Source organism: Rhinoderma darwinii, chromosome 2, assembly GCF_050947455.1.
Source record: "Rhinoderma darwinii isolate aRhiDar2 chromosome 2, aRhiDar2.hap1, whole genome shotgun sequence".
Classification (NCBI taxonomy): Eukaryota; Metazoa; Chordata; class Amphibia; order Anura; family Rhinodermatidae; genus Rhinoderma; species Rhinoderma darwinii.
In genome coordinates this window covers 336,595,391-336,616,251 of record NC_134688.1, presented here as the reverse complement: position 1 = coordinate 336,616,251, position 20,861 = coordinate 336,595,391, and the positions used below count along the sequence as shown (strand labels likewise).

The following is a 20,861-nucleotide window of genomic DNA, read 5'->3' as shown; positions in this document are numbered from 1 at the left end:
TCGCCACGTCAGGCACGGCATATGAGGTCTGTTGCAGTGGGGGACAGGCTCCCCTCCCCCGGCCCCCTTCCTGGCAGTAATATGGCGGCGGGGGGGGAGTCTACAACACCCGCTCCTGCTCAGAGGAGGCAGAGAGCGTCGCCGGGGGTGACGGCGACTCAGGCCGGGTCTGCCCGTCGCTCCCGGCGGTCCCGACCTCCAGAACGCCTCAGCCCTGAGGTGGTCCCGCAGACACGGCGTCGCAGGGGGAGCCCTAATATGGACGCTGCAGGCCAGGCAGCTGGGAGGACCGTCCCTTCCCAGGCCCTGCGTCCTGGCAGGAATCCCAGGCCGCGACGGGGTCCGGCGGTTCTCAGGGAGTCGCAGGCCGGGCTCCCTGTCACCCCCCCCCCATCAGATGCAAGATCGGGAAGACTGGTTACGGCCGCCCCGCCTGGTGATGCTCCGGCCAGGGGGCAGGCTTCATCAGGATCGTCGAGACGGACGCCTAGACCTGCAGCGACGTCGAGGCAACAGGTCCGGTCGGAAGTTTGGATCCCAGCGGTCGGGCGGCAGGTTGCCGGCCCATCTGCCAGCGCGTCATCATCCCCGGTTCGGAGATGTCGGTGGGATGGCCAGTCGTCGGCGAGAGAGGAGCTGGAAGACGGTGAAATAGACGTGTATCGGCGAGGGCAGGATGGTCCGGCTGACGGGAACACAGCGCCTGTGCAGCCCGGTGAGTGCATAACTCCATCTTTGTCGTATCCAGCGATTTTTATGTCGGGTGTCGGCAGGGGGGCTGCTAGCGTCGCATCGGTGGCCGGTAGTGGCGCGGGCGGGCGCGACGGCGCGGGTCTAGCGGACTTGGTGGGTTGCTTGCGGGAGCTGGTCGGGCGTCTAGATAGGGCGGCGGCGCCAGTAGTTACGGAGGTGTCCCCGGCGGTAGTTTGGGAAGGCCCCAGGGAAGTGGGACTGTTACAGGCGCGTCCCGTAATGGCGGCTACGGAGGCGGTCGCGGTGTCGGTACAGACCGAGGCCCAAAAAGACGGCGATCGGGTGCGTATTGATGATCGTGCTCGCGGGGAGGTGTATGTTTGCTTTGAAGGTCCGTTGGGGGCGCACTTAAAGCAGGAGGTGCGTGAGCGTATTTGGAAGGACGAATACGTTGAGATTTTTTCTCTTCTGCCGCTTGCTAAATTCAATTTGGATAGGAGCAAGCGGGATGAGAGCAAGAAGGACGAGGAGGAGCGTCGGCGGTATAGGCTTATCCCGCAGACGTTCGTTAATTGGTCGCAGGCGTTCGCCATCTTAGCCAGTGTAATAGGAGAAAAGGCGCCGGAAAATTGTTCGGCGTTGTTTTGTTATTTTGACGCCATTGGGGAGGCTCATCGGGTGTACGGGGGGCAGGCTTGGCTCAGATACGATGAGCAATTCCGTCAGCGAAAAGCGGTTCGGCCGGCGATTCAGTGGGACCAGAAGGATATTGCTCTCTGGTTAAGGGTCACGGCTCCGGTTAGGCAGCCCTTTCCCGGGAGCGTTGGCCAAGGGGGCCAGTCCAGTCAGGTCGGACAGGGCGGTGGGGCAAAGTTGGGATTCTGCTGGCAATTCAACGATGGCCAGTGTAAGTTTGGGGCCACGTGCAAGTTCAAGCACGTGTGTTCGGAGTGTAATGGTGCATCCCATGGGGCGGCAAAATGTATGCGAAAAAAGAGGTCAGGGAACCAGTCCTCCTCGGCTGGTCAAGGGGTTGTCACCGGTGAGGGTGGAAAGGATGGCCCCCTATCTAAATGAGTATCCGGATAGGGCTGCGGCGAAGTTGCTTTACGAAGGGTTTAGTGTTGGTTTTATTATTCCTCCGCCTCCTTATGAGGTCCCGGTTACGCGGAGGAACCTTAAATCGGCCTACTTGCATGCTGAGGTCGTGTCAAAAAAGTTGTTTAAAGAAGTTTCGTTAGGCCGCATGGCGGGGCCTTTTATTGATCCGCCAATAAAGGATTTAGTCGTGTCCCCATTGGGTATTGTTCCAAAGCGCGAGCCCCAAAAATTCCGGTTGATTCAGCACTTATCGTTTCCCAAGGGTTTGTCGGTAAATGACGGGATTGATCATGAGTTGTGCTCCGTAGTGTATACCTCATTCGATAAAGCGGTGGGGTTAGTTCGTGCTGCGGGTCCAGGCGCGCTGCTCGCAAAAACCGACATCGAGGCGGCGTTCAGGTTGTTGCCAGTTCATCCAGAAAGCCAACGGCTGTTGGGTTGTTTTTGGAATGGGGCTTTTTACGTGGATCGGTGCCTTCCGATGGGGTGTTCCCTTTCTTGCGCGTACTTCGAGGCTTTTAGTAGCTTCGTGGAGTGGGTGACGAAGGGTGTAGCCGGGGTCGATTCGTTGATACATTACTTAGACGATTTCTTGTGCGTCGGCCCGGGGGGTTTGCCCGTTTGCGGTAATCTGCTTCACGCACTGCAGAAGGTTGCGAGGGATTTTGGGATCCCTTTGGCGCCAGAAAAGACTGAGGGCCCGGTAACGACGATTTGTTTTTTGGGAATTGAGATAGATTCGGTGGCTATGGAGTGTCGTCTTCCGATGGATAAGTTGGGGGCTTTGAGTCAGGAGGTACGTCGGGCTTGCAAGTTAAAAAAAATTACGCTGCGGGAGATTCAGTCGTTGCTGGGGAAGTTGAATTTCGCCTGCCGGATTATGCCAATGGGGAGGGTGTTCGGTAGACGGTTGGCGGCGGCTACGGCGGGAGTGCGTGCGGCACATCACTTCGTACGGCTCAAGGAGGAGCATCGGGCTGATTTGCAGGTATGGGATGACTTCTTGGGCCAGTATAACGGTCGGTCGCTATGGATGGCTCCAGCGCAGGATACGAGTGATTTGAATATTTTTACGGATGCAGCTGGAGCGGGCGGTTTTGGAGCTTATGGGGGGGGTCCGTGGTGCGCGGGTCAATGGCCGGCTAGCTGGGTGTCCAGTGGACTCACGCGGAATCTGGCCCTGCTCGAGCTGTTCCCCATCGTGGTTGCGGCGACCATCTGGGGGGACAGGCTCAGGGATAAGAAGGTTCGTTTTTACTGCGACAACATGGGGGTGGTGCTGGCCATTAACAACATCACGGCGTCCTCTCCTCCGGTAATTCAGTTGTTGCGACATTTAGTGTTGGTGTGCTTGTCATTGAACGCGTGGGTGGTGGCGGTGCACGTGCCGGGGGTACGGAATTGTATCGCTGATGCTCTTTCTCGCTCGCAGTGGGACCGGTTTCGGCAATTGGCACCGGGAGCGGAACGTCTCGGTTTGGTCTGCCCGGAACATCTTTGGGATCTGGTCTCGGTCCCGTAGAACGATTGGTGAAAAGGTCTTTGGCGCGCTCAACGTGGAGTGCTTATTCTGCTTGCTGGAGGCAGTGGGAGGAGTGGGTAAGAGAGTTGGGTGATGTCAACACGGATAGAGACAGGTTGGTGGCACTTTTGTACTGGTTAGGGGACGCCTGGGAGGCGGGGTTTTCATTGGCAAAGGTTAACCGCTTCATGTCGGCGGTGGCGTTTGGTTTCAAGTTACGGGGCTTTAGGGATGTGTCTAAGGAATTCTTAGTGGGGCAGGCTTTGAAGGGTTTGCGCCGAGGTAGGGTCGAGGCGGATCGTAGAAGGCCTGTGTCGTTTTCTCTGCTGAGCTCTTTGGGCGGATCATTAGCATCGGTCTGTCGTTCTTCGGCCGAGATGAGGTTGTTTCGGTTAGCTTTTTCTTTGGCGTTCTTTGGGGCATTTAGAATCGGCGAGTTGGTTTCGCCGAGTACCAAGCAAGCTGGGGGGTTGAGACTGAGAGACGTGAGCCTATATACAGATCGGTTGGAGGTATGGTTGCGTCGGTCAAAGACTGACCAATTAGGAAAGGGGAAGCTGATAGTGTTGTTCGCTCTCCCGGGTTCGGCTATGTGCCCGGTGGCGTGCAGGCAGGGTTTTAAGCCACAAGTGGGGTCTCCGGAGTTGCCATTGCTATGTCACGAGGACGGGTTATTTTTGTCTAGATTTCAATTTAGAGCTGTATTCAAAAAATGCTTGGCGGCGGTCGGTGTTGCGGCGGACGCGTACTCATCTCATTCCTTCAGGATTGGCGCAGCAACGGAAGCAGGGCGCTGGGGGTTGGATGATGAGGGGGTGCGGCGCATCGGTCGTTGGGAGTCCAACAGATTTAGGTCTTATGTCCGCCCCCATCTGTTATGAGTTTTGCCGTTTGCACTTATAAGAATGTTTTGTGTGGTGGTATTTAACTTGCTTTTCCGTTTCAGATCCGCCTCCGTGTTTGGTGTGGTTGCTGGGCCACTCTTACGTGCATTGGGGGGCTTTGAGGGCGGACGTCCGCCCGGACGGTCGCCAGTTGCGCATTCCGCGACAGGATGCGGTTTTGCATTGGCTGGGATTTAGAGGTATGTCGTGGAGTAGGGTGTTAGCGGAATTCCAGACATATGCCCGGCTTGATAGGGTCCCGGAGATCTTGGTCTTGCACGTGGGTGGGAACGATTTGGGTGTCCGCCCTTTTCGTGAGTTGGTGCGGGATATTAAACACGATATGTTGTGTTTGTGGGTTTCTTATCCCAGGTTGGTAATTGTGTGGTCGGACATTGTCCCAAGAAAACATTGGCGGCTGGCTAGGTCAGTGGAAAGAGTCAATAAGGCTCGCATTAAGGTTAATCGCGCGGTGTCCCGATTTGTAGCCAAAAACGGGGGCATTTGTGTTCGGCACAGGGACTTGGAGTCAGGAGTGGGGAACTACTGGAGGAGCGATGGGGTTCATTTGACCGAGGTTGGGATTGATCTGTGGAGCTTGGCAATAGCAGAAGGAATTGAAAGGGCGGTGGTGGTGTGGCGGAACTCACAGGCTTAAGGTGGTCAAGGCCTGTTTCGCTGTGGCGGGGGGAGTCCTTGAGGCCAGTCAGTACAAAATTGGTGGGGGGGTCGCATCGGGGGTATGCGTCCCCCAAAAAAGGTACATGGTTGAAGACTTCATCGGGTGTTATCCCTTTGAAGTGGTCTTCTGGTGGAAGGTATATCACTCGAAGGCTTCATCGGGTGTTATCCCTTTGAAGTGGACTTCTAGTGGTCGGTATAGCACTTGAAGGCTTCATCGGGTGTTATCCCCTTGAAGTGGACTTCTGGTGGTTGGAGCCATCTGCAGAGGTCAGTGGTGCCTCCGAGCTGGTTTACGGCTGGAGGTAATTGGTGGTTTGCAGATGGCTAACTCGAGGTGTGTAAAAAAGGAATATCTAAAATGGCTTCAAGGACTGCCCCTGCTCGGTCTAATGTTAACGTTAAATTGTTATTTATGATTCTGACCCATGTTGGGTCATGTGAATTATTAGGAGGAATTCTCTGGTGGATTCCTAATTAGTTATCCGAATGTTTCGGATTTAATTTGGTTTTAAAACTGTGAAATTAATAAAACGGCTGCTGTGGCCATTTCACATCCAACCTCGGTGTCACGTGTCTTTTCCTAAAGGTGGGGGTGAAGGGATTGGTAGGGATAAGGGAAGGTGCACTAACACACGACTCTACTTAGGCAGGTCAAGACGAGGCTGGACGCAGCCTGCAGGGCTTAGGAGGGAAGCCTCCATGACAGCCCTAGGAGGGAAAGGGTTAACTTCGTAGGAAAAGTTAGAGGTGGAGGAGGGACAGGGAGGAGTTAGGGGGCCGTTACGGAGCTTCCCGCTGTTTTTCGGCAGTGAGCCGGAAGCAGCGGGAGAAGTAACACTCACACAAGTAAGCTCCCACCCTCCCTCCCATTTGGTGTTATCCCTTGTGGTCTTTATTAATTCTGTTTATGAGTGTGGCAATTTTATTGTGTGCTTATTTAACATGTTTTTTTTTTTTTTCTTTTCATTCGGAGTAGGTCCTGGTGTCATGGCAGCTGGCGGGGGGAGTCCTTGAGGCCAGTCAGTACAAAATTGGTGGGGGGGTCGCATCGGGGGTATGCGTCCCCCAAAAAAGGTACATGGTTGAAGACTTCATCGGGTGTTATCCCTTTGAAGTGGTCTTCTGGTGGAAGGTATATCACTCGAAGGCTTCATCGGGTGTTATCCCTTTGAAGTGGACTTCTAGTGGTCGGTATAGCACTTGAAGGCTTCATCGGGTGTTATCCCCTTGAAGTGGACTTCTGGTGGTTGGAGCCATCTGCAGAGGTCAGTGGTGCCTCCGAGCTGGTTTACGGCTGGAGGTAATTGGTGGTTTGCAGATGGCTAACTCGAGGTGTGTAAAAAAGGAATATCTAAAATGGCTTCAAGGACTGCCCCTGCTCGGTCTAATGTTAACGTTAAATTGTTATTTATGATTCTGACCCATGTTGGGTCATGTGAATTATTAGGAGGAATTCTCTGGTGGATTCCTAATTAGTTATCCGAATGTTTCGGATTTAATTTGGTTTTAAAACTGTGAAATTAATAAAACGGCTGCTGTGGCCATTTCACATCCAACCTCGGTGTCACGTGTCTTTTCCTAAAGGTGGGGGTGAAGGGATTGGTAGGGATAAGGGAAGGTGCACTAACACACGACTCTACTTAGGCAGGTCATGAACATGCAGGAAGTACAACATTCCGTTCTACCCCAGAAAACAGCATATTAATAATATTAGTATATTATCATAAGTTTAATATTGTCCCTTTTTCAAATATATTATATGTAGCAGCACCATAGAGTACATGGTGTTGTGAAATACACTGTGGTTATGTGAAAGACTCCTTAGCTAGTCTTCCTAAATATATTTATTGAGCCATTGTAAACTCCCCTTCCCCTTCCTCATTTTTGTTTCATCTCCCTCCGCTATTGTTGATTCCTATGTGAGTGTCACACTTGCACAGAGCGCTTTATTTTAGGCAGTATAATACAGAAAATATAAAGGAATCTAAGAGTGACCTATTGGCCGCAGTGTGTTTAGGGCACTATTTAATGAACTCTGACAGATTGGTAGAATCAAGCATTTGCTCACCAAGCAATAAAATAAACGTTACAGGGTAGAATGCAGAGAGAGGCTGAATCACAATTATGTGCTTTATACATTGTGCTGCCTCTGTACCCAATATAGTGCAGGTCCCAGCAAAATATCTAGCGCTACATTATCTTGGCTCATGCGTCGAAATGTCACATATTCTGCAAGTCATTTTATTTATTTTTTTTCAATAGAAAGCTGCTTTTTTATTCTTCAGGAAGATGCCTTCGAATTGATATGTAATACATGACACAACCTTTGTAGAATATATGCAAAATGTTACCAGGCTTTCTGTGATCTCTATCAGTAAACATTGTACTGATCCTGAAATGAATGTTTACTGGACCATCTACATAGAAATTATGTGACTGAAGTGTATATATATTGGTGTTCGCATTTTCTTGTGTGCTGTGTATATACATATACACAGCACACAAGAAAATGCGAACACCAATGTCACCTAAGCCGCTAAATACAAAAAAGTATGCATACGCACATTTTGATCAAATTGTGTGTGCCCACCTGCCACGACAAGGCGTCCTCTATAGGTGGGAACTAATCCAAATATTACATTTTATTCACCCATAGTGGACAGGCGATGTATATGTATATGAATATGCATATACAGCGTATATAAAAAATCTACACACCCCTGTTAAAATGCCAGGTTTTTGTCATGTCAAAAAATCAGTCCAAGATTAATTATTTCAGAACTTTTTCCACCTTTAATGTGACCAATAATCTGTACAGTTCCATAGAAAAATAAACTGAAATCATTTAGAGGGGAAAAATAAAAATAGCAAAACTACAATAATGTGGTTGCATAAGTGTGAACACCCTTTTATAATTGGGGATGTGGTTGTGTTCAGAATTAGCCAATCACATTTAAACTCATGTTAAATAGTAATCAGTACACAGCTGCCATTATTTAAAGTGATTCTGAGTAACCTCATATAAAGTTCAGCTGTTCTATTAGGATTTTCCTGACATTTTCTTTGTTGCATGTGACAGAAAAAGCCATGGTCCATAAAGAGCCTACAACACATCAAAGGGATCTGATTGTTGAAAGGCATCAGTCAGGAGAAGGGTACCAAAGAATTTCCAAGGCATTAGATATAACATGGAACACAGTGAAGACGGTCATCAATAAGTGGATTACATTTGGCACAACAATGACATTACCATGAACTAGACATCCCTCAAAACGTGATGAAAAGACAAGACGAAAATTAGTCCGGGAGGCAACCAAGAGGCCTACAGCAACACTAAAGGAGCTGCAGGACTTTCTGGCAGGTACAGGTTGTGTAGTGCATGTGTCAACCTCCTGTATTCATCATATGTCTGGGCTGTGGGCTAGGGTGGCAAGACAGAAGCCTTTTCTAACAAAGAAAAATGTCCAAGCCCGGCTCTGTTTTGCAAAGACCTACATCAAGTCTGCCAAAAGCATGTGGGAAAGCGTGTTATGGTCTGATGAGACCAAGGTTGAACTGTTAGGCCATAATTCCAAAAGGTTTGTTTGGTGCAAAGTCAACACTGCACATCACCAAAAGAACACCATACCCACAGTGAAGCATGGTGAAGGCAGCATTATGCTTTGGGGCCTTTTTTTCTGGAGCTGGAACAGGGGCATTAGTCAAGGTGGAGGGAATTATGAAAAGTTCCAAATATCAGTCAATATTGGCACAAAACCTGCAGGCCTCTTCTAAAAAGCTGAAGATGAAGAGGAATTTCACCTTTCAGCTCGACAACGACCCAAAGCATACCTCCAAATCAACAAAAGAATGGCTTCACCAGAAGAAGATCAAAGTTTTGGAATGGCCCAGCCAGAGCCCAGACCTGAATCCCATTGAAAATCTGTGGGGTGACCTGAAGAGGGCTGTACACAAGAGATGCCCTCGCAATCTGACAGATTTGGAGCGCTTTTGCAAGGAAGAGTGGGCAACAATTGCCAAGTCAAGATGTGCCATGCTGAGAGTCTTCTACCCAAAAAGACTGAATGCTGTCATAGTCAAAGCGTAATTCAACTAAGTATTAGTTTAAGTGTGTGCAGATTTATGCAACCACATTATTTTTGTTCTTTATTTTTATTTTTCCACCCTAAAAGATTTCAGTTTGTTTTTCAATACAATTGTACAGATTATAGATGACATTAAAGGTGGAAAACGTTTTGAAATGAGTCATTTTGGACTGATTTTATAACATGACAAAATCCCGGCATTTTAACAGGGGTGTGTAGACTTTTTATATCCACTGTATATACATTACTGTGAAAAAGTTTTAGGCAGTTGTAGAAAAATGCTGCAAAGTAAGAATGCTTTAAAAAAAAGAAATGTTAATTTTTTTTTTATCAATTAACAATATGCAAAGTGAATGAACAGAAGAGAAATTGAAATCAAATTAATATTTGGTGTGACCACCCTTTGCCTTAAAAACAGCATAAATTCTTCTAGGTACACCTGCACACAGTTTTTAAAAGAACTCGGCAGGGAGGTTGTTCCAAACATCCTGGAGAAGTAACCACAGATCTTCTGTGGATGTAGGCTTCCTCAAATCTGTCTGTCTCTTCATGTAATCCCAGACAGACTCGATAATGTTCAGATCAGGGCTCTGTGAGGGCTCCTTGTTCTTATTTATGCTGAAGATAGTTTGTAATGACATTGGCTGTATGTTTGACTTCGTTGTCCTGCTGCAGAATAAAGTTGGAGCCAATCAGACACCTCCCTGATGGTATTATGATGGCTAAGTATCTGCCTGTATTTCTCAGGATTGAGGACACCATTAATCCTGAACAAATCCACAACTCCATTTGCTGAAATGCAGCCCCAAACTTGCAGGGAACCTCCACCATCCTTCACTGTTGCCTGCAGACACTCATTATTGTACTGTTCTCCAGCCCTTTGGTGAACAAACTGTCTTCTGTTACAGCCAAATATTTCATATTTTGACTCATCCATCCAGAGCACATTTTTCTGCACCCCAGTTCCTGTGTTTTGTGCATAGTTGAGTCGCTTGACCTTGTTTATACGTCAACGATATGGCTTTTTAGCTGCAATTCTTCCATGAAGACCATTTCTGGTCAGACTTCTCTGAACAGTAGGTGGTGTCCCCCCGGTTTCTGCCAGTTCTGATCTGATGCCACTGCTGAACATCTTCCGATTTAGAAGGGAAGTAAGCATGATGTGTTTTTGATCTGCTGCACTAAGTTGCCTTGGTCGACCACTGCGTCTTAGGGCCTCAACGTTACCTGTTTGTTGTGCTTCTTAAAAAAAAAACTTAAACAGCACATCTTGAAACTCCAGTCTGCTTTGAAATCTTTGCCTGGGAGAGAGTTTGCTGGTGCAGTATAACTAGTATCTGGTCGCTGTGTTCAGTCTTGCCATGGTAAACCTGTGACATGAAACTATCTCCCACAGTCTCACCTTCGTAGCAGAGTTTGGCTGTTTCTCACCGAGTTGCAAGCCTCCTACACAGCTGTTTCTGTTACAGTTAAAGAGGCTCTGTCACCAGATTTTTGCAGCCCCTATCTGCTATTGCAGCAGATAGGCGCTGCAATGTAGATTACAGTAACGTTTTTATTTTTAAAAAACGAGCATTTTTGGCCAAGTTATGACCATTTTTGTATTTATGCAAATGAGGCTTGCAAAAGTCCAAGTGGGTGTGTTTAAAAGTAAAAGTCCAAGTGGGCGTGTATTATGTGCGTACAACGGGGCGTTTTTAATACTTTTACTAGCTGGCCGTTCTGATGAGAAGTATCATCCACTTCTCTTCAGAACGCCCAGCTTCTGGCAGTGCAGATCTGTGACGTCACTCACAGGTCCTGCATCGTGTCGGACACATCGGCACCAGAAGCTTCAGTTGATTCTGCAGCAGCATCGGCGTTAGCAGGTAAGTCGATGTAGCTACTTACCTGCAAACGCTGATGCTGCTGCAGAATCATCTGTAGCCTCTGGTGCCGATGTGTCCCCGCTCGTCAGACACGATGCAGGACCTGTGAGTGACGACACAGCGTGATCTCTCGAGAACACGCTGTGTCTGCACTGCCAGAAGCTGGGCGTTCTGAAGAGAAGTGGATGATACTTCTCATCAGAACGGCCAGCTAGTAAAAGTATTAAAAACGCAACGATGTACGCACATAATACACGCCCACTTGGACTTTTACTTTTAAACACACCCACTTGGACTTTTGCAAGCCTCATTTGCATAAATACAAAAATGGTCATAACTTGGCCAAAAATGCTCGTTTTTTAAAAATAAAAACGTTACTGTAATCTACATTGCAGCGCCTATCTGCTGCAATAGCAGATAGGGGCTGCAAAATCTGGTGACAGAGCCTCTTTAATGACTTTGTTTCAATGTACAGGGTGGGCCATTTATATGGATACACCTAAATAAAATGGGAATGGTTGGTGATATTAACTTCCTGTTTGTGGCACATTAGTATATGGGAGGGGGGAAACTTTTCAAGCTGGGTGTTGACCATGGCGGCCATTTTGAAGTCGGCCATTTTGTATCCAACTTTAGTTTTTTCAATGGGAAGAGGGTCATGTGACACATCAAACTTATCGAGAATTTCACAAGAAAAACAATGGTGTGCTTGGTTTTAACGTTACTTTATTCTTTCATGTGTTATTTATGTCATTATGGGTGTCAGGTCCGAGCATTCCTAGATGAACAGTTTCCTGGAAAGTGGATTGGTCGTCGTGGGCCAGTTGAATGGCCCCCAAGGTCTCCCGATCTGACCCCCTTAGACTTTTATCTTTGGTGTCATCTGAAGGCAATTGTCTATGCTGTGAAGATACGAGATGTGCAGCAACTGAAACTACGAATACTGGAAGCCTGTGCTAGCATTTCTTCTGCGGTGTTGCTATCAGTGTGTGAAGAGTGGGAGAAGAGGGTTGCATTGACAATCCAACACAATGGGCAGCACTTTGAACACATTTTATAAGTGGTCAGAAACTTGTAAATAACTCATGAAAGAATAAAGTAACGTTAAAACCAAGCACACCATTGTTTTTCTTGTGAAATTCTCGATAAGTTTGATGTGTCACATGACCCTCTTCCCATTGAAAAAACGAAAGTTGGATACAAAATGGCTGACTTCAAAATGGCCACCATGGTCAACACCCAGCATGAAAAGTTTCCCCCCTCCCATATACTAATGTGCCACAAACAGGAAGTTAATATCACCAACCATTCCCATTTTATTTAGGTGTATCCATATAAATGGCCCACCCTGTATATATGAAAATGATGATTATTATAACCTGTTTGGTATAATTGGTTAATCATACACCTGACTATAATCCTTCAAAATCCACGACTGTGAAAGTGTACCTAGAAAAGTTGATGCTGTTTTGAAGTCAAAGTATGGTCACACCAAATATTGATTTGATTTAGATTTCTCTTCTGTTCATTCACTTTCTTTTTAATAATTGCTAAAAAAAAAACTATTAACACTCATATATTTGAAAGCATTTTTAGCTTGCTGCATTCTTCCACAGCTGCCTAAAACTTTTGCACAGTACTGTATATATACCGACTGCTATGCTATACACATCTGCTGGTTTTTATAGTTTATGGGCTGTCATTGAATCATCATGCACAATTAGGCTCCGTATACACAGTTTTTAAAAAAAAGCTTTGGGAAAGGTTTTCATGATCTCTCAGGATTGCTTTTAAATTGACAAATTATGCAAAGAGCCATAAGACGCATGCATGAGCTGATAAAGTATAATCAGAAGGAAAACGGTAGATAACCCATGCAAACATTATATATATATATATATATATATATATATATATATATATATATATATATATATATATATATATATATATATAATATGGTAAAGAAGCAGCACTGTTTCTCGAATCCGTGAAATCAGGGTCAATCAAAATACAAGACAGCACTCCCCAGTTAGTGAAAAAAGTGGATTTATTCACCACATGCAACGTTTCAGCCCTACTGCATGGGGCATTTCTGAATGCATCTTCTTGTTTGAAGAAGGCCCCATGGAGTAGGGCTGAAACGCCGAATGCAGTGAATAGATCCACTTTTTTCACTAACTGAGAAGTGCTGTCTCGTATTTTGGAGGATTTGACTATTTGATTATATGTAATATATATATCTAGGTATCCTCGTAACCCTAAGGGTATGTTCACACGGCCTATTTACGGACGTAAATCGGGCGTTTTTGCCCCGAATTACGCCCGAAAATAGCGCCTCAATAGCGCTGACAAACATCTGCCCATTGAAAGCAATGGGCAGACGTTTGTCTGTTCACACGAGGCGTATATTTACGCGCCACTGTCAAATGACGGCGCGTAAATAGACGCCCGCGTCAAAGAAGTGATCTGTCACTTCTTTGGCCGTAATTGGAGCCGTTATTCATTGACTCCAATGAATAGCAGCGCCAATTACGGCCGTAATGGACGCGGCGTTCAAGCGCCTGCACATGCCGTTACGGCTGAAATTACGGGGATGTTTTCAGGCTGAAACATCCCCGTAATTTCAGCCGTAACGGACGCCCTCGTGTGAACATACCCTAAAAGCTTGTGCAATAACATTTTTTGTGAAAAATAAAAAGGGATGTCATTTAAATGCTAAGTTACATTTACCCCAAATTAGTGACTGAAGGCAAAAACAGCAAGACTCCTACACATACTTGAAAAAATAGGTTATGTCTGTTGAAGTGCAGGGATATAAAAACAAACACATTCTTCTAGGCTATAGCCTGTATCACACACAGTTTTGATGCTGTTTTTGGATCCATTTTTTTTTACTATAGACAGAAGTGGATCCGAAAGGAAGGAAAGGTATAAAAAAAAGGACTGATGTATCTCCTTTCTTTTGAGTACACCCATATGTTTGGCTCAAAAAAACAAAAACTGCATCAAAACTGTATGTGTGATCCTTGCCTTAAAGAGATTGTCTCATGAAGATAACTCCTTTGCAGAATGAAGCCAAGTTCTCATTGGCATAACATTTCCCCAGCAGTGGCCGCTGCAGGGCAAATGTAGTATTACATGCTGGCCATTAAAAGGAATAGCTTTCTATGCATGGAACATCCCAAATCTGCTAAAACTGTTTGATAGTGGTTCTTCAATCTAGTTCATAGAGACGGTTCCCAAGTGAAGGTACCTCTTCTATGATGTCCAAATGCCCTAACAGGGAATATGGACAGAGGTTGACTTTGTGAGACATCCCCGCCAAAGTTGAATTTCCCATAAACTAACAATTCTGGAGCATCTTTTGCAGATTTCTACATTGCACTGTCCCTCTGTTATTCCTCTTAAAATTTATGAATAAATTGACAACAAGGTGTTACAAGTTAGAGGTGTGTCCCTACAGATTGACACTGTCCAATCAGTGCTGACAGAGTGAGACTGATTGAGGACACGCCCCTTTGACAAGGAGAATGGTTACACCCAGTTGTCAATTTATGCATACATTTCTAGGAGGAATAACAGAGGAATAGCACAACACAGAGATGTAAGAAAATATGTAAGAACATTTTTGAGACGTTATATAGTTTCACATTTGTATTAAAGTACTTCTGCAAACCCTCGGCATGCCACATGATCAGGCTATACTAACACTACAATGACTATTTTCTTTAACAAGTCAGGAACAGATAACTGACACAAAGAACACTTAACTGCTGTGCTTTTATGAGAGTAGTGCACAAAAATCCTATTATATGGGTATGAGTTCTCCCTAACAGCATATGCGTTACAATGAATATCCCTCTTACAAAATTAATTAATCTACTTGGCGATATTAACATTAAAATGAAGATGAGGCAATAACAAACTAATAGATTTCTGGCACAGGAAGTACATATATCACATTAGAATGTTGCAGTGTACCCTGGAATATATCTGCATTGTGATGAATCTTATTAGCCTGTGTCAAAGTAATACCTTCTGAGCCCGTGGTTGTAGCCATGTGATATTGTAATATATTGTAATGCACCTTATATAATAGACTGTTGCGTTCCCTCTGCTTAGTGTTATGACTGTTACTCTTTAAAGAATGCGCCCACACAATCCATGTAAAGGGATTTCAATGTGAACAATGCCATTACAACTTTATAAGAAATTATTAAATAAAAACAATAGAATTAATTGGACTGAGCTAACATTTCTGCTAAATTGTATTACATAGCAGCTCAGAACTTAGCACAAGGAGGTGCATTTCCCCTCCTGATTATGAGGCCTCAAGGATTTCACAAGATATTCTATAAGGTTGCAGCCTAGAAGTGACAGTCGTGTCAATAGATAGATGATAGATATTAGATAGATAGATAGATAGATAGATAGATAGATAGATAGATAGATAGATAGATAGATAGATAGATAGATAGATAGATAGATAGATAGATAGATAGATATTAGAGAGATAGATATTAGATAGAGATAGATAGATAGATAGATAGATAGATAGATAGATAGATAGATAGATAGATAGATAGATAGATAGATAGATAGATAGATAGATAGATAGATAGATAGATAGATATTAGATAGAGAGAGATAGATAGATAGATAGATAGATAGATAGATAGATAGATAGATAGATAGATAGATAGATAGATAGATAGATAGATAGATAGATAGATAGATAGGAGATAATAGATAGATAGATAGATAGATAGATAGATAGATAGATAGATAGATAGATAGATAGATAGATAGATAGATAGATAGATAGATAGATAGGAGATAATAGATAGATAGATAGATAGATAGATAGATAGATAGATAGATAGATAGATAGATAGATAGATAGATAGATAGATAGATAGATAGATAGATAGATATTAGATAGAGAGAGATAGATAGATAGATAGATAGATAGATAGATAGATAGATAGATAGATAGATAGATAGATAGATAGATAGATAGATAGATAGATAGATATTAGATAGATAGATAGATAGATAGATAGATAGATAGATAGATAGATAGATAGATAGATAGATAGATAGATAGATAGATAGATAGATAGAGATAGATATGAGATAGAGAGATAGATAGATAGATAGATAGATAGATAGATAGATAGATAGATAGATAGATAGATAGATGATAGATAGATAGATAGATAGATAGATAGATAGATAGATAGATAGATAGATAGATAGATAGATAGATAGATAGATAGATAGGATATAGATAGAAAAATAGGATATAAATAGATAATAGATAGATATGAGAATGATTGATAGATATGAAGATGATAGATACATAAGATATGTAAATAGATATGGGTGATATACCCCTCTTATGGGTGAAGGTTAAATTAGACATTACTTCTTTCACTATTCAATACTAAATGTATTTTTTTTATTTCACTACAGTAGTCTTCACTGCCTTACCACCCTCTAGTTTTCCAAAGTGTATATACAGTACAGCGGTCCATCAGGCAACTCTCCCTTCTGCCAGCCCAATCGAAAACGATACATTACAGCTGGCAGGATCTTGCCCCTTCCCTGTGATCAGTTAATTAGCTTCCCGTGCTATTATTATGCCGTCAAGCAGAATCTACCCACAACTCGGTGTGCAGGCTGAAGAATGGGAAGCGGTAATTAGCCCCCATCTCGTTATAAAATGCTTCATCTAATCAGCTCCCCAGCTACACTGACTGGAGTAAGTGTTCTCAAAATAGGACAAGCGAGCAAGTGAGCACAGCATGCACGGCCACACATATCAAATGCTATTCTTCCCTCTGGCACATTGCATCCCCTGTATAATTACTATATATAAGAGGAACCTAAGCATGTAGGAAGACCCTGGAAATAGGAACACGGTGGGATATTAACCTCGTCCTGGTCAGATTAACTCATCATACGTGTTGAAAATAGACAATAAGACAATTGATATCAATAATGCAAGCCAGAAGAGGGCAGCAACATGCTCACAAAGGAAAAAGAATGCCAATGTATTATGGCTGATAAATATCAATCAATTTTTACCACCCAATGGTGAAGAACCAGCTTATATTGAGATCCATGAAAGTGGCTCCAGTTTCAGAAACCCCTGTGATCCCATATTTTGGCCACACATTTCCCCTACAGTGGCTGTAGCATTAAAGAATGATAAGTAGAGGAGTGTCCCCTGTTCAGGTTCTATTAGCCAGAGTTAGGAACCGCTAACCAAGAACAGCTCAATCTCGCTCTGGGGTACACAGCATGTACTTATATTTGTATGACACGGACAGCCCTTTGATTTCAATGGACACTATGTATGCTTAATTTTTCCAGTGGTGGAAATGAACATTTGCAGTCAGGTTCCCCATAAATTACTGCTCATGGCTGGGGGTCCCAGCAGCAGGATACCCTGTGATGAGCTTATCAGGGTTATTCTAACAAAAGTGAGACGACTCCTTCAAGTGTCAGATACGTTTTAAAGCGGAAATTCACCTGATGTGCCATAGACACATGAGAGAACATCACATAGGTCAAGTCTGTGATCACACATTGCCCCTGTTTATCACAACAAAAAACTATACAGCATTTAAATCCCTTAGGCACTGATCCGAGATGACTATAACTGAAAATGTGACACAACATTCTAACGAAAAGACCGTTTCAATCAATGGAAATTTTGTGTTAGATTTAGCAGTAGGAGCCAATAGGTTGAGCGTTCGATAGAGACCTTTTCTTCTGGAAATCAGTGGAGGTATGAGATTACAGACCTTACCAATGTGATCTTCTCTTGTGTATCTGACATATGAAAAAATCATTTGACTGGATTTCCCCTTTAAATTTAAAAACGAAAATGAAAGTAGAGTACTCCATGTAATTCATTATTAGTCAGCCAGATCTAGGTAGTCTTGTGTATAGCCGAGTTGTCACATGCCTCCATACTCTATAATCACAGATGTGTGCCCACAGTAGTTTACCCTTACCAACAATTCAGGCAATTCAGGCTGCACTAAAGCGTACACTCAAGACAAAACTCACAAAAATGTTTTATTATTGGTAGAAGCCAAATAAAGAATTATCATTAAGACCTAAATTACCTGTAAGCATTAACCGATTGTTATTGTTTGAGGGCATATTTTGTGACACAATAAGCATAATGGGAAGAGGTTTTTCTATAGTTAAAAGTGATGGCAAATAGTTAGGGGTCCGATTGCCATAACATTATAAAGATTTGAATACTCCTTTAATAGCTCTAAAACAAATTGCTTTGTGCCAGACATTTCAGATTATCCTTTTGGTTTGCTCAGATATTATGTTTTTGCTTTGTTTTTCCCCTGCAGTTTGGCATTAAAGTGATTAGGATAGATACTGATCACATATTAGGATTATGAACTTTATTTGCTTTTCGACATGCTGCAAAATATCCTTGCATTTTTGTAGCATTTATGTTGTGTTTTATTTTTTTTATTGACTGTGTAACCTCCCTTGTGGTTTTCACAAGGTACTAATGTGTGGTTCATGTTGAACCAGTTCTAAGAACATTTCCTAGATTTACTTTTTTTTAAGAAAAAACATAATATATTATACTGTTATTTACGTTATTTTTGTTTGCTTTTGTTAGGAGCGGTACTGGTGTAAATCTCTGCCGCTTTACTGTGGAATGTGTGAACCTGGCTTTCAGGCAATGATTTATTAACACTTACCCATAAAATTCACAGGTTTGGTTGCCAAGAAGAATTGAAACAGTGCTTCCAGCTCCAAGATTGTGTCCAGTGATAGTTATCATAGTCCCCCCAGATTCTGGACCTCGAGATGGGCTAATGTGAGACACAGTTGGATTCTGGAACGGAGACAAATCAAGGAATTAATTTTTCAGCTATTTTTCTAGTTTGTGTGTGTGTCAATAAACATTTGTGTCTACACACATCATGACAAACACAATACTATGCTTGAGTCCGTGAAGTGCCCTTAAATAGCATTCAAGGTATTCTTCAAGCTTTAATGCCCTCTGCACCAAGTGCTACGGAAAGGAGCCAAGAGATTGTGAAAGGCACCAATTCTTTTTATTGCTCATTTATATGATATGGAGAAGCTTTAATGCGGTTTGCTACCCCGGCAGAAAAATCTCTTACAGTAAAGAAGACTTGAAGCCAGAAACATACAGAATAAGAAAATAGAGCCCATACATAAGCAGAATATAAGAATAGGTTACAGATAAACAGACAACTTAATAGATGACAGCCAAGGGCATAGGCAGATTCATAAACGGCTGATAAAAATATGCCGCTATTTGCAGCCCAACATGTGGATTGTTTCCAGTATTTTCAATGATTCTATCTGCAGACACTTCTTCTAGCCCACAGCAGTAACCTGCGGTGAGCAGACAACAGAATGGCTGGAATAAGGGGTATTATGTCTCTCATGCAAAGCAATAATGATAAAAGTAGATGGGAAAATCGAAAGATATTTGGAGCGCCGTGGAGATACTGCCTCTGGAAGGTGTCATGTTGTTCGGTGCTGAGGAGGGAGATGGAGCAATACGCTGAGGTCTCAGAAAGGTTCAGGTTCTCATAAATCAGAAATAATGAGTGGGATTGTGTCTTGTGGGTCCAGGTATGCAGCGGTTGAATCCATTATGTTGTTGGCAGATACACATGATCCTGCGAGAGTGGGATGTCTGAATACCCGGCTTAGATGCTCCTGATATGTTGCATTGGGTTTTGTAACTATGTATCACCGCTAAAGCTTGAAGCTGGGCAACCTTAATTCCACGTCCTCACGACCTTGACCATGTGACCTTTATCCAGATGTTATTTTGCAATACACAATGTGCCATCTGATTTACGGAGATAAAATGTTCTCTATTGCACTAAAGCCACATTCAATAACATCACGTTACAATCCTATTGTAGGGGTAAAACAAGCCAATAGTGCAGTAGTCAAGGTCACACAAATCCAAAGAAAATAGCTGAAGAGTTTTATTGGAAAATGTTGACAAAAACAAATACTGTATTTGTCAGTTAATTGTAGGTTAATTGGCTTCCTATGGATCGACCCTTCTGTGTATGCAGACTGGGAGACCCACTGGGGACAAGGACGGGTGTCAGCGCATTCATTGTACACTACTACAGGATAGCTTAGCATTAAGTACAAGTAAATCATAGAATAAATAATAGAATACATAGTCATTGTGACTGCTTTGTGTATCCTTTGATGCCAATAATTTGCTGCAGTTTTAGTATTATTATTATATTTATATTTTATTGTGCAGAATTACAAAAAAAAATAAAAAATCCCAGTTTCTGGATTTTTACAAGGAAGTTTGTATTTGGGAGTTTCCGATGACCATAAAGGTGTTGTCTGCTTTGCATAATCCTTTTTGGTTAGAAGGGTCCCCTTAGCTAATCACCCAGCGTTCCACTGCTGAGACCCCCAGCAATCAACTTCAACTTGTGGGGAAACCAAACAAGTGTTACATTTCTGTGCAGCGCCACCACTGGGAAAATTAAGTATTACACAGTTCTAACTAAAATCAATAGGCTGTTCTAATAAGAAGGATAGGTCCCCCAGAGCGAGAGACACACTTTGTAGACACTCTCTGCTCTGGCTAATAGATAAGAATTCTGAACTGGGGACCCCCTCTATAAACTAAGCATGACCTAATAGGGAATCTAAATTAGACACCTCTTTAAAAAGTTAAATGTTGTATTAATGGTATTTTACTAAAAGTGGTTTACTGGTATGTAAATAAAACCTAATCAATGTACAACTATTTTTTTTTTAAACATGGAAAACCTGTCCTGATCACCCAGCTGCAAGGTTTGTTACATTGTAACGGACCATACACTTGTGTTAGCAGTGCATAATTAGCTTCAAAAAGGTTTCCATTCACTGAGAGCGAGCTGTGTCTTGAAAACATTGGGGAATTGATATAAGGCATATTACAATACTACATCACTTTCAATGTACAATAAATAAA

The 20,861-nt window shown here is 43.4% G+C and overlaps 1 protein-coding gene across 1 annotated transcript in view; it reads right to left on the bottom strand.

Annotated features, from left to right (window-relative positions):
- The window catches only part of PLXNA2 (plexin A2), a 307,602-nt gene that overhangs the window by 63,948 nt on the left and 222,793 nt on the right, over window positions 1-20,861 (bottom strand). The window contains exon 15 of the mRNA XM_075853680.1: window positions 18,586-18,722. Coding sequence (XP_075709795.1) covers window positions 18,586-18,722 — 137 coding nt within the window. The remainder of the gene's footprint in view (window positions 1-18,585; window positions 18,723-20,861) is intronic.